The sequence below is a fragment of the Mauremys mutica genome, chromosome 12, assembly GCF_020497125.1.
Source record: "Mauremys mutica isolate MM-2020 ecotype Southern chromosome 12, ASM2049712v1, whole genome shotgun sequence".
NCBI lineage: Eukaryota > Metazoa > Chordata > Testudines > Geoemydidae > Mauremys > Mauremys mutica.
Genome location: NC_059083.1, coordinates 14,966,700 through 14,977,684, shown reverse-complemented (window position 1 = coordinate 14,977,684; position 10,985 = coordinate 14,966,700). Strand labels below are relative to the sequence as shown.

General features: G+C 47.4%; 1 protein-coding gene across 1 annotated transcript in view; it reads right to left on the bottom strand.

Annotated features, from left to right (window-relative positions):
- Positions 1-5,108: 5,108 nt before the first annotated feature.
- LOC123346591 (zinc finger protein 585A-like) overlaps positions 5,109-10,985 on the bottom strand; it is a 37,822-nt gene continuing 31,945 nt past the window's right edge. Inside the window, exon 5 of the mRNA XM_044984066.1 lies at positions 5,109-8,684. Coding sequence (XP_044840001.1) covers positions 6,616-8,684 — 2,069 coding nt within the window. The 3' untranslated portion in view covers positions 5,109-6,615. The remainder of the gene's footprint in view (positions 8,685-10,985) is intronic.

Below are 10,985 nucleotides of genomic sequence, written 5' to 3'. Positions count from 1 at the left end.
ACCCCCGTTTGGGGCGCTCCACCGGAACAGACTGACGGACTTGGCTTCAATTATTGCTACACAGGCCATGGACTGGGGCACCCCTGGGTGGTGGTAGGGGGGAATTCCAGTACGACAGGGATGACTTCATCAGCTTCCATGTCCAGTTTTGAGCCCCTTATCCCGTCTGTGTCCCAACTCCCCCCTCCCAGAGCACAAGTGACCCAGGCTTTCTGAGGGGCTCGTCCCCCAACCTGGTTGTGACCGCTCAGGACACGGACACAGTGATGGAATTTCTCCGCTCTGGATGCCTCCCTGATCTCTGCCCTAGCCAGTGTCTATAGCTCAGAACAAATACAATTTACATAAACAGCAATTAATTAAAAAAATCAGGACACAGTCAGAAAGGAAAAAGGAAAACTCTTAGCCCCACTCTGCAGGGCCAGATTAACTTTTCATGGGCCTGGTGCCAAATGTATTTATGGGCCCCCATGGGGCAAGGTGCAGGGGGCGGGATGGTCCGTCTCCAGAGGGAAGGGCGGGCTGGGGGCAATGAGGCACAGTGCGCTGGGAGCAGCCCCGCTCTGCGCAGCCCAGCAGAGGGCGCTGTTTACAATCCAGCCCAGCCCTGTGCTGCCAGCGTTCCCCTTCCCCTTGCGGGCGGGCCCCCACCACACCGCCCCCACGACCGGTCAGTTTTCCTCCCCTGCCCAGACCCTGGCCGGCTTCCTCCTCCGATTTGCCCCCTTTGCCTCTTTTTAACCCCTGTAAAAAGCACTCAGCGCAATCGGATACTTAGGGCAGGGTGAAGGGCAGTAGCTTCAGCAGATGTTACTGAGCACGCTCAGTTCACCATAAGTCGCACATTCCTACAGGGAGCAATTTTCTGTACTGCGCCTGTGGGAGAGTTAATGAATCCACCCCAACGGGTGAGAGCAGCTATGTCTGTGGGAGAAGCTAAAAAAAAAAAAGCCACTTGACTCTCCTTTGGCAGGAGGCAGGTGTGACAGGTTGGATCACAGAAACTGATGTGCCAAGACTACTTCTGCCCCTGCTTTCCCTGCCAGCCTGGAACTCCAGCACCGCCAGACACACCAGTCTGCTCCAACACAGACCCAGGGTCTGAACCACGTGCCCCAAAGCTGCAGACTTAACTGAAAGCAACTTAAGAAGTGTTCCTGTCTTCAACACTCAGATGCCCAACTCCTAATGGAGTCCAAACCCCAAATAAATCCATTTTAACTTATATAAAGCTTATGAAGGGTAAACTCATAAATTGTTCGCCCTCTATAACACTGATAGAGAGATATGCCCAGTTGTTCCCCCCTGCCCCACATATCAATACATACTCTGGGCTAATTAATAAGTAAAAAGTGATTTTATTCAATACAGAAAGTAGGATTTAAGTGGTTCCAAGTAGTAACAGACAGAACAAAGTGACTTACCAAGCAAAACAAAACAAAACACACACGTCTAACCTAATACAGTAAGAAAGTGATTACAGATAAAATCTCACCCTCAGATGTTTCAATAAGCTTCTATCACAGCCTGGAGCCTTCCTAGTCTGGGCACAATCCTTTCCCCTGGTACAGCCCTTGTTCCAGATCAGGTGGTAACTAGGGATTTCTTATGACTGCAGCCCCCTTTGTTCTGTTCCACCCACTCACCGGTATAGATCTTTTGCATAAGGTGGGAATCCTTTGTCCCTCTGGGTTCCCACCCCTCCTTCCCAATGGAAAAACACCAGGTTAAAGATGGAGTCCAGCTCAGGTGACATGATCACGTCACTGTAAGACCCCAAGCCTTCATTCCTCCCAGCCTGACTCACAGGAAGGCCTGCCTGCAAACAGAGCCATTCACAGTCAATTGTCCTGGTTGATGGGAGCAGGGGTGGCTCTAGACATTTCGCTGCCCCAAGCACGGCAGCATGCCGCGGGGGGCGCTCTGCCGGTCCCGCAGCTCCGGTGGACCTCCCACAGGCGTGCCTGCGGAGGGTCCGCTGGTCCCGCGGCTCCACCGAAGTCGCAGGACCAGCGGACCCTCCGCAGGCACGCCTGTGGGAGGTCCACCAGAGCTGCGGGACCAGCGGACCCTCCGCAGGCATGTTGCTGAAGGCAGCCTGCCTGCCGCCCTCCCGGCGACCGGCAGAGCACCCCCCGCGGCATGCTGCCCCAAGCACACGCTCGGCGTGCTGGGGCCTGGAGCCGCCCCTGGATGGAAGCCATCAAGATTCCAAACCACCATTAATGGCCCACACTTTGCATGATTACAATAGGCCCTCAGAGTTATATTTCGTATTTCTCGTTTCAGGCTGTGGCTACACTTAGCACTTCAAAGCGCTGCCGCGGTAGCGCTGCTACGGCAGCGCTTTGAAGCGCTAAGTGTAGTCAAAGCGCCAGCGCTGGGAGAGAGCTCTCCCAGCGCTGTCCGTACTCCACCTCCCTGTGGGGAATAACAGACAGCGCTGGGGCTTTGACCACACTGGCGCTTTGCAGCGCCGCAATTTGCAGCGCTGGAGAGGGTGTGTTTTCACACCCTGCTGCAGCGCTGCAAATTTGTAAGTGTAGCCAAGCCCTATGATACAAGAGTGATACATTTATACAAATAGGACGACCACACTCAGTAGATTATAAGCTTTGTAATGATACAAGAGACCTTTTGCATGAAGCATATTTTAGTTACATCATATTGGCACTCATCACCATACTTTCATAAAATCATATAGAGTGCAACATCACAGCAGGCAAATGGAAAATGCCAGCCATAGGGGATTTCCCTGGCAGATAAGATTTCCAACTCTCCCAGACGAGACAGCATTGCTACAAATGACGTCCAGTCCAGGATGGTTGGCAACCCTTCGAGCAGATGAAAAAATCCCCCCCCAGACCCTAGAAGTGGCTGAAAAGCTGAAGAATGATCAGCTCTGGTCTGAGCATGGGCAGCAGGTATAGCAGGCCAGAGGTGGTGGTTGAATCATGAAGGGACATAGGAATCTTTAGCACATCTGGCACGTACATATCTTGTGCCTTGGGCTAGAACAGTGCTGTAAGAATGCCTCTTCTCACTTTCAGCATTATCTCACACAAATGTAAACAAACTTGTTTGACATTGTTTTATTTTTGAATGCAGGTATTTTTTACATAATTCTACATTTGAAAGTTCAACTTTCCTGATAAGGGGCTTGCACTGCAGTACTTATAATAGGTGAATTGAAAAATACTATTTCTTTTGGGGTTTTTTACAGTGCAAATATTTGTAATTAAAAAGTAAGCACTGTACACTTTGTATTCTGCGTTGTAATTGAAATCAATATATTTGAAACTGTAGACAACATCCCAAAACATTCAGAGAAATGCTGTTATATCATTGTTTAACAGTGCAAATAATCACATGATTAATCAGGATGAATTTCTTTTAATCACTTGAAATCCCTAGTTCCAACTGATTTCTTTGTTAAAATTATATGGTAAGAAAGAGAAAGGCAGCGATTTTTCAGTAACAGTAGCTGTGACACTTTTGTATTTTTCCAGACCAAAACAAAGACTGCTCAGAAAAGGAAACTGTTTTCCCCCCAACTGTTTCCCCCCATTTGAATGTATCTTTTATTTTCATTGGATCTGGGTTCTCTGCTAACTCTTTTCTTGATTGTGTTTTTTTCCTAAGCATCTTCAGGGAAACAGGTAACCCTTTACAGGTAAAACAATTCAGAACAACAGCTAAGAAGGTCTTTGTAGTTAACTGACTGGGCTGGCATACATAAAGGTTGCTACCTTTCCCCCTATATTCATGACACCCCTTTGATGCCAGGAAGGTCCTGCTCCCAGAATCCTGTAGCAAATTCAGACATCTCAAGCTGTACCACATTCACGTTCACCACATTCATTAATAAGAAGCACAGCAATTTATAAACGTTTGTGGATAAAGCTCTGCATTAAGCATCTTCGCATAACTTTCATATGACTTTGTATTATGCCTCTATTTTCATACAGCCTTGTATCAGATCCTTATCTAGAAAACTTTGTATTGAGCCTTGGCATAATGTTAAAAAAAAGTCTTTTTGCTAGGAGTAGAATAAAATCTCCCCCCCCCCGCACACATACACACACACCCCTTTTAATCAATTGCCCTGTTGAATGAACGAGGTGTGAATGAGTAAAGGGTGGAAGGCAGCACCTCCAGACAGCTGCTACCCTTGGAGAGGGGATGGAAGCCAGACCCAAGAACAATAAAACTTGTCAAGTGGGCTCACTAAAGGTCAGACATATTGACGGCCTTGAGGATTGGAAGCAAGCTCCTTCTTTTGGGAACACCCTCTTTGAACAGCATTGAGACAACACCCAGAAGGAAGCAGCACAAAGGACCAATGGACAGAGATAGAGATTTTGAATCTGGTACAGATTTGCATGAGATGGAAGCTGCTATAAATGTGAGGTGTCTTGCAGAGGATCCTGGGCCTCATCTTGTCAACATGGGAGCGTCGATCCGACTCGGCAGGAAACCTTTGTTTGCAATCCCACCCGACTCTGGAAAAGTCCCAGCTTCAAGGTGGATTACAGGACCAGGTGACAATGTTATGCTTATAAAACGCACACAGGCTCTTTTTCAGGGGAAAAGGCAACAGGCCACATTTATTGAAAATACAGCATAAAAATTGGCACATTCATTCACACATACACACACACGGGTCCCACAGATGGTCTTATGGTTACCACTTTGTCGTAGCTCGAGTCAATCTAATTGGCAGTTAGATTGAGCACGAGTGAGGAGCTGGGCTCTGTCGGTCGCGATCCGATGCGCTGAGTCCTTGCAGGCCTCAACCCAGAGTTCCATGAAAAACACCCCATATTTATACCTGTAAATTCCCATCCGAAACTACTACAATTACTATCTTCTAGGGCTGTCGAGTGATCAGAAAAATTAATTGTGATTAATCTTGCTGCCTGCATTCAAAAATAAAACAATGTAAAACTTTAGATCCTACAACTCCACTCAGTCCTACTTCTTGTACAGCCAATCACTCAGAAAAACAAGTTTGGTTACAATTTGCAGGCGATAATGCTGCCCGCTTCTTGTTTACAATATCACCTGAAAGTGAGAACAGGCGTGCTCGGGGCACTATTGCAGCCGGTGTCGCAAGATATTTATGTGCCAGATGCCATAAGAGTCATGTGTCCCTTCCTGCTGGAACCACCATTCCAGAGGACATGCCTCCATGCTAATGACGGGTTCTAACAGATAATGATCCAAAGCAGAGTGGACTGACGCATGTTCATTTCCATCAACTGAGTCAGATGCCACCAGCAGAAGGTTGATTTTCTTTTTTTGTGGTTCGAGTTCTGTAGCATCCGCATCGCAGTGTTGCTCTTTTAAGACTTCTGAAAGCATGCTCCACACCTCGTCCCTCTCAGATTTTGGAAGTTACTTCAGATTCTTAACCCTTTGGCCGAAAGCTGTAGCTATCTTTAGAAATCTCAGATTATTACTTTCTTTGCATTTTCTCAAATCAGCAGTGAAAGTGTCCTTAAAATTAATAGGTGCTAGGTCATTATCCGTGACTTTTATAATAGGAAATATTTGGCAGAATGTGTGTAAAACAGAACAGGGGACATACAATTGTCCTCCAAGAAGTTCAATCACAAATGTATCTAATGAATTTTTTTTTTTTTAAAGAGCATTGTCAGCATGGAAGCATGTCCACTGGAATGCCGAAGCATGAAGGTACATAGGCATGTTTAGTATATCTTCCACATAAATATCTGCACTGCCAGCTAAACGTGCCAGACTTTCAGGTGACATCATAAATTAGAAACAGGCAGCATTATCTCCCGTAAATGTAAACAAACTTACTTGTCTTAGCGATTAGCAGAAAAAGAAGTAGCACTGAGTGGACTTCTAGGCTCTAAAGTTTTTAATTGCTTTATTTCTGAGTTTAAATACACACCATTATTTTTTGAGTTAATTGTAATTAATCAACCACACTACTATCTTCTTCCAAGATTTTAACAATACAAGTTCACATTCAAAGTTCTAGTCTATATAACTTGGAATGGCCCCAATCATCATTTACAAACTTTTCTGACATGTCTTTAAATGTTGAATCTAGGCCAAATAGCCTGCAAGGTTCTTAACTCTTTCTGGCAGGTATCTCAGAAGTTTAGTTTGTGTGTGAATTCTCCAACGTTTAATGACGTCTGATCACTGTCTGAAACTTTTGTCACAGTCCAGTACTTATGGAGTCTTGCTCTTGTGTGGATTCTTTGATGTAAAACAAGGACTGATCAGTTTCTGAAATGTTTCTCACAGTCAAAGCACTTATGGGGTCTCTCCCCAATGTGGATTGCTGGATGTTTAACAATGTTTGATTGTGTATAAAACTCTTTCCAAAGGCTAAGCAGTTACAGGGTGTCTCCCTGGGTGGATTCTCTGATGTAAAAGAAGGGCTGACATCTATTTGAAATGTTTTTCCATAGTCTAAACACTACGTGTGTTTTGCCTGATGTTTAAAACGGCCGATCTGATTCTGAAACTTTCCCAAGGTCCAAGCACTTATGGTCTTCCCCTTGTATGGATTGCCTGATGTTTAACAAGGGTTGAACTCTGCATGAATCTTTTCCCACAGTCTGAGCACTGATGAGGTCACTCTCCTGTGTGGACTACTTTATGTCTAACAAGGGTTGATCTCCTTATGAAACTCTTCCCACAGTCTAAGCACTTATGGGGTCTCTCTCCTGTGTGGATTGCCTGATGATTAAGAAGGGTTGATCTCCTTATGAAACTCTTCCCACAGTCTAAACACTTGTGGGGTCTCTCTCCTGTGTGGATTACCTGATGTTTAACAAGGTCTGACCTCTGTATGAAACTTGTCCCACAGTCCAAGCACTTGTGGGGTCTCTCTCCTGTGTGGATCTTCTGATGTGCTATAAGATTTGACCTGCGTTTGAAACTTTTCCCACAGTCTAAGCACTTATGGGATCTCTCTCCTGTGTGGACTGCTTGATGTTTAACAAGGGCTGACTTCCATACAAAATTTTTTCCACACTCTAAGCATTTATGGGAGCTCTCACCTCTGTGGATCTTCTGATGTGTTATAAGATTTGACCTGTGTATGAAACTTTTCCCACAGTCTAAGCACTTATGGGATCTCTCTCCTGTGTGGACTGCTTGATGTTTAACAAGGGCTGACTTCCATATAAATTTTTTTCCACAGTCTAAGCACTTATGGGATCTCTCACCTGTGTGGATCTTCTGATGTGTTTTAAGATTTGACTTGTGTATGAAACTTTTCCCACAGTCTAAGCACTTATGGGATCTCTCTCCTGTGTGGACTGCCTGATGTCTTACAAGGGCTGACCTCTGTATGAAACTTTTCCCACAGTCTAAGCACATATGGGGTCTCTCTCCTGTGTGGATTGCCTGATGATTAACAAGGGCTGACTCCCATACAAAATTTTTTCCACAGTCTAAGCACTTATGGGGTCTCTCTCCTGTGTGGATTACCTGATGTTTTAAAAGGTATGACCTCTTTATGAAACTTTTTCCGCAGTCTAAGCACATATGGGGTCTCTCTCCTGTGTGGATTGCCTGATGTTTTAAAAGGTCTGACTTCTGTATGAAACTTTCCCCACAGTCTAAGCACATATGGGGACTCTCTCCTGTGTGGATTGCCTGATGTTTTAAAAGGTCTGACTTCTGTATGAAACTTGTCCCACAGTCCAAGCACTTGTGGGGTCTCTCTCCAGTGTGGACTGCCTGATGATTAGCAAGGCCTGACTTCCATATGAAACTTTTTCCACAGTCTAAACACTTATGGGGTCTCTCTCCCATGTGGACTGCCTGATGATTAACAAGGGCTGACCTACGTATGAAACTTTTCCCACAGTTCAAGCACTTATGGGGTCTCTCTCCAGTGTGGATTGCCTGATGTTTAACTAGGGCTGACTTCCATATAAAAATTTTTCCGCAGTCTAAGCACTTATGGGATCCCTCTCCTGTGTGGACTGCTTGATGATTAACAAGGACTGACCTACGTATGAAACTTTTCCCACAGTTCAAGCACTTATGGGGTCTCTCTCCAGTGTGGATTGCCTGATGTTTAACTAGGCCTGACTTCCATATGAAACTTTTTCCGCAGTCTAAGCACATATGAGGTCTCTCTCCAGTGTGGATTGCCTGATGATTAACAAGGGCTGACCTATGTATGAAACTTTTCCCACAGGCCAAGCACTTATGGGGTTTCTCTCCTATGTGGCTTATCTGATGTGTAGTCAGTGCTGACTTCCAATTCAAAGAGTTCCTGCCCTTAAGGCATTGATAGGGTTTCTGTCCCGTGTGGCTTCTTCCATGGTCCAAGCACTGAAGTGATTTCTCTCCAGTATGAATTGTCTGAGGTGAAACAAACTGTGGTCCCAGAACGAATCCTTTTCCATAACCAAGGCATTCATGGTGTTTGTCTTCCCTAGGGATTGTCTGCTGGGCTGTGGGATCCCTGTATCCTTCCCCACAGATAATAAATTCATCCATTTGCTCCCTTGAGTAGTTTCTCAGCAGCCTCTCTGACCTCTGCCAATTTCCCCAGGCTTCTCCCTGTTCCAACCACTGGGAAAAATTCCCTGCAGCTCTTCCCACAAAGGTCTCCTGTGGTTCTCCGTGCCCAGGAACTTCCTGTTGTTGATTCCCCTCCTTTTTCTCACTCACTGTCTCGTTACCTGCTGGGAGAGAGACAATCCCGACAGGAGTCATTGTGCCCAGGAGAAAGGAAGAGGAAGAGCACCGCTGGTGGTGGCTTTACAGCGCTGCAACTCACTCACCGTCCACACTTGCAAGGCACATACAGCGCTGTATCACCCTGGCTACAGCGCTGGCTGTACTCCACCTCGGCCTGGGGAATAATGACTGCAGCGCTGATGATGCAGCGCTGCTCCGCCAGTGGCCACCAAAAGTGCTGTTATTGGCCTCCAGAGGTATTCGGAGGTATCCCAGAATGCCTGCTCAGCCACTCTGCTCATCAGTTCGAACTCTACTGCCCTGGCCTCAGGTGACCTGCCCTTTAAATGCTCCAGGAATTTTAAAAATCTCCTTCCTGTTTGCTCAGCCAGGTGTGGAGTGCAATCAGTGAATCTTTCCAGGTGACCATGCCTCCACGTGCCAAATGAGCCCCAGCATGGAGCAATGGTGAGTTGCTGGACCTCATCAATGTTTGGGGGGAGGAAGCTGTGCAGTCCCAGCTGCGCTCCAGCCGTAGGAATTACGATACCTATGGGCAGGTATCAAGGGCCATGCTGGAAAGGGGCCATGACTGGGACGCACTGCAGTGCAGGGTTAAAGTGAAGGAGCTGCGGAGTACCTACTGCAAAGCCCGTGAGGGAAACTGCCGCTCCGGCGCTGCCCCCACAACCTGCCGTTTTTACAAGGAGCTGGACGCAGTACTTGGGGGTGACCCCACTGCCAATCCGACGACCATGATGGTAACTTCTGAGCGGGGGGGGGAATGGGTGGGGAGAGGAGGAGGAGGAGGAGGGGGAGGAAACTGAGAGTGAGGGTACTGGGGTGGGGGAAGACACCCCGGAGTCCCTGGAGGCATGCAGCCAGGAGCTCTTCTCAAGCCAGGAGGAAGGTAGCCAGTCGCAGCAGCCGGTACTTGGTGAAGGACAAGCAGAGGAGCGGGTTACCGGCAATCGGCTTCTATTATCAGGCTGGAAATGTTTCGGGAGAGGAGTGGGGTTAGGGCTGCATGCATGCCTAGATGTGGAATAGCCCACTGATGTGGTCTATCACGTCACAGTAATCAGCCTCAATAATCTCTTCAAAAGTTTCAGCCAGAGCGTGAGCAATGCGCTGTCGCAAGTTTATAGGGAGAGCCACTGTGGTCCTTGTCCCAGTCAGGCTAACGCGTCTGTGCCACTGTGCCGCGAGGGGTGGGGGCACCATTGCTGCACACAGGCAAGCTGCATAGGGACCAGGGCGGAATCCGCATCGCTGTAGAAGACCCTCCCGCTCTTCCCAGGTGACCCACAGCAGTGAGATATCTTCCAGGATCAACTCCTGGTGAAAATGTTGAGAGAGTGTTCAGTGGAGATGCCCCCTGTAGCTGTTTGCTGTTCCCAATGCACAGAAACCCCTGCACAGCCCTGATGCAATCAGTCCCCCTTACTCACCATTTCGTGGCTCCTGTGGGTTGTGTGTGCTCTGTTTGGCATGGGAAAATTATGCTAAAGTGAAGACTGTAAACTCCCTCACTGTGTGGGAATAACTGTCTGGATGAGATTATGAACAATGCTGCCTCTGTTAACTGTTGCCATTTTTGCCTTTCGAAAAGTGTCCTTGACTGCTGGACTGCCCGTATCATCGACTGCTCAGAGGCTACAAAACCTCAGGAAGAAGCCGCGAAAAAGCAAGGAAGACATGCTGAAAGCAGTTATGGGTCAGTCTGCCAGAGAGAGTAAGAAAGAGCAGGACCGGAGGAAAAACCTGCAGCACTGGAGGGAAAGGGAAAGCAGGATCCACCAGAGAAACGCAGCAGCTAAGAAGAAAAGCACAAAGCAGCTGATAAGCATCCTGGCGCGCCAAGCGGACTCTATCCAGTCACTCGTAGCCATGCAGGCAGAGCACTACCGTGCCACCCCCCCTCCTCCCCCCACCCCGTCCCAAAGCTCTTTCCCTTGTGCCCCAATGTCAGCTCAAAACCCCCTTCCCCAGCATCCAGGTTCTTACCTCCACCAGCTGCCTCCAACACCTGTACGTTCACCAACCGGCCCTGAGAACTACGACCCTTACCCTCTGCACTCAACCCCCATCACCATGCAGTATAGGCACCCTGAAGTGCAGTAGTCATTGCAAAACACTCCAGACAGGACGTATTCAAACCTGTGACTGTACAGTTCACCACCACACCCCCCTGCCCTTTTAGGTTCCCAAAATGTTGTGTATCTGTCAAGAAAGTTATTTTCTTTTCAATAAATGAATTCTTGGCTTTGAAAACAGTCTTTATTATTGCAGAAAGTGAAAGA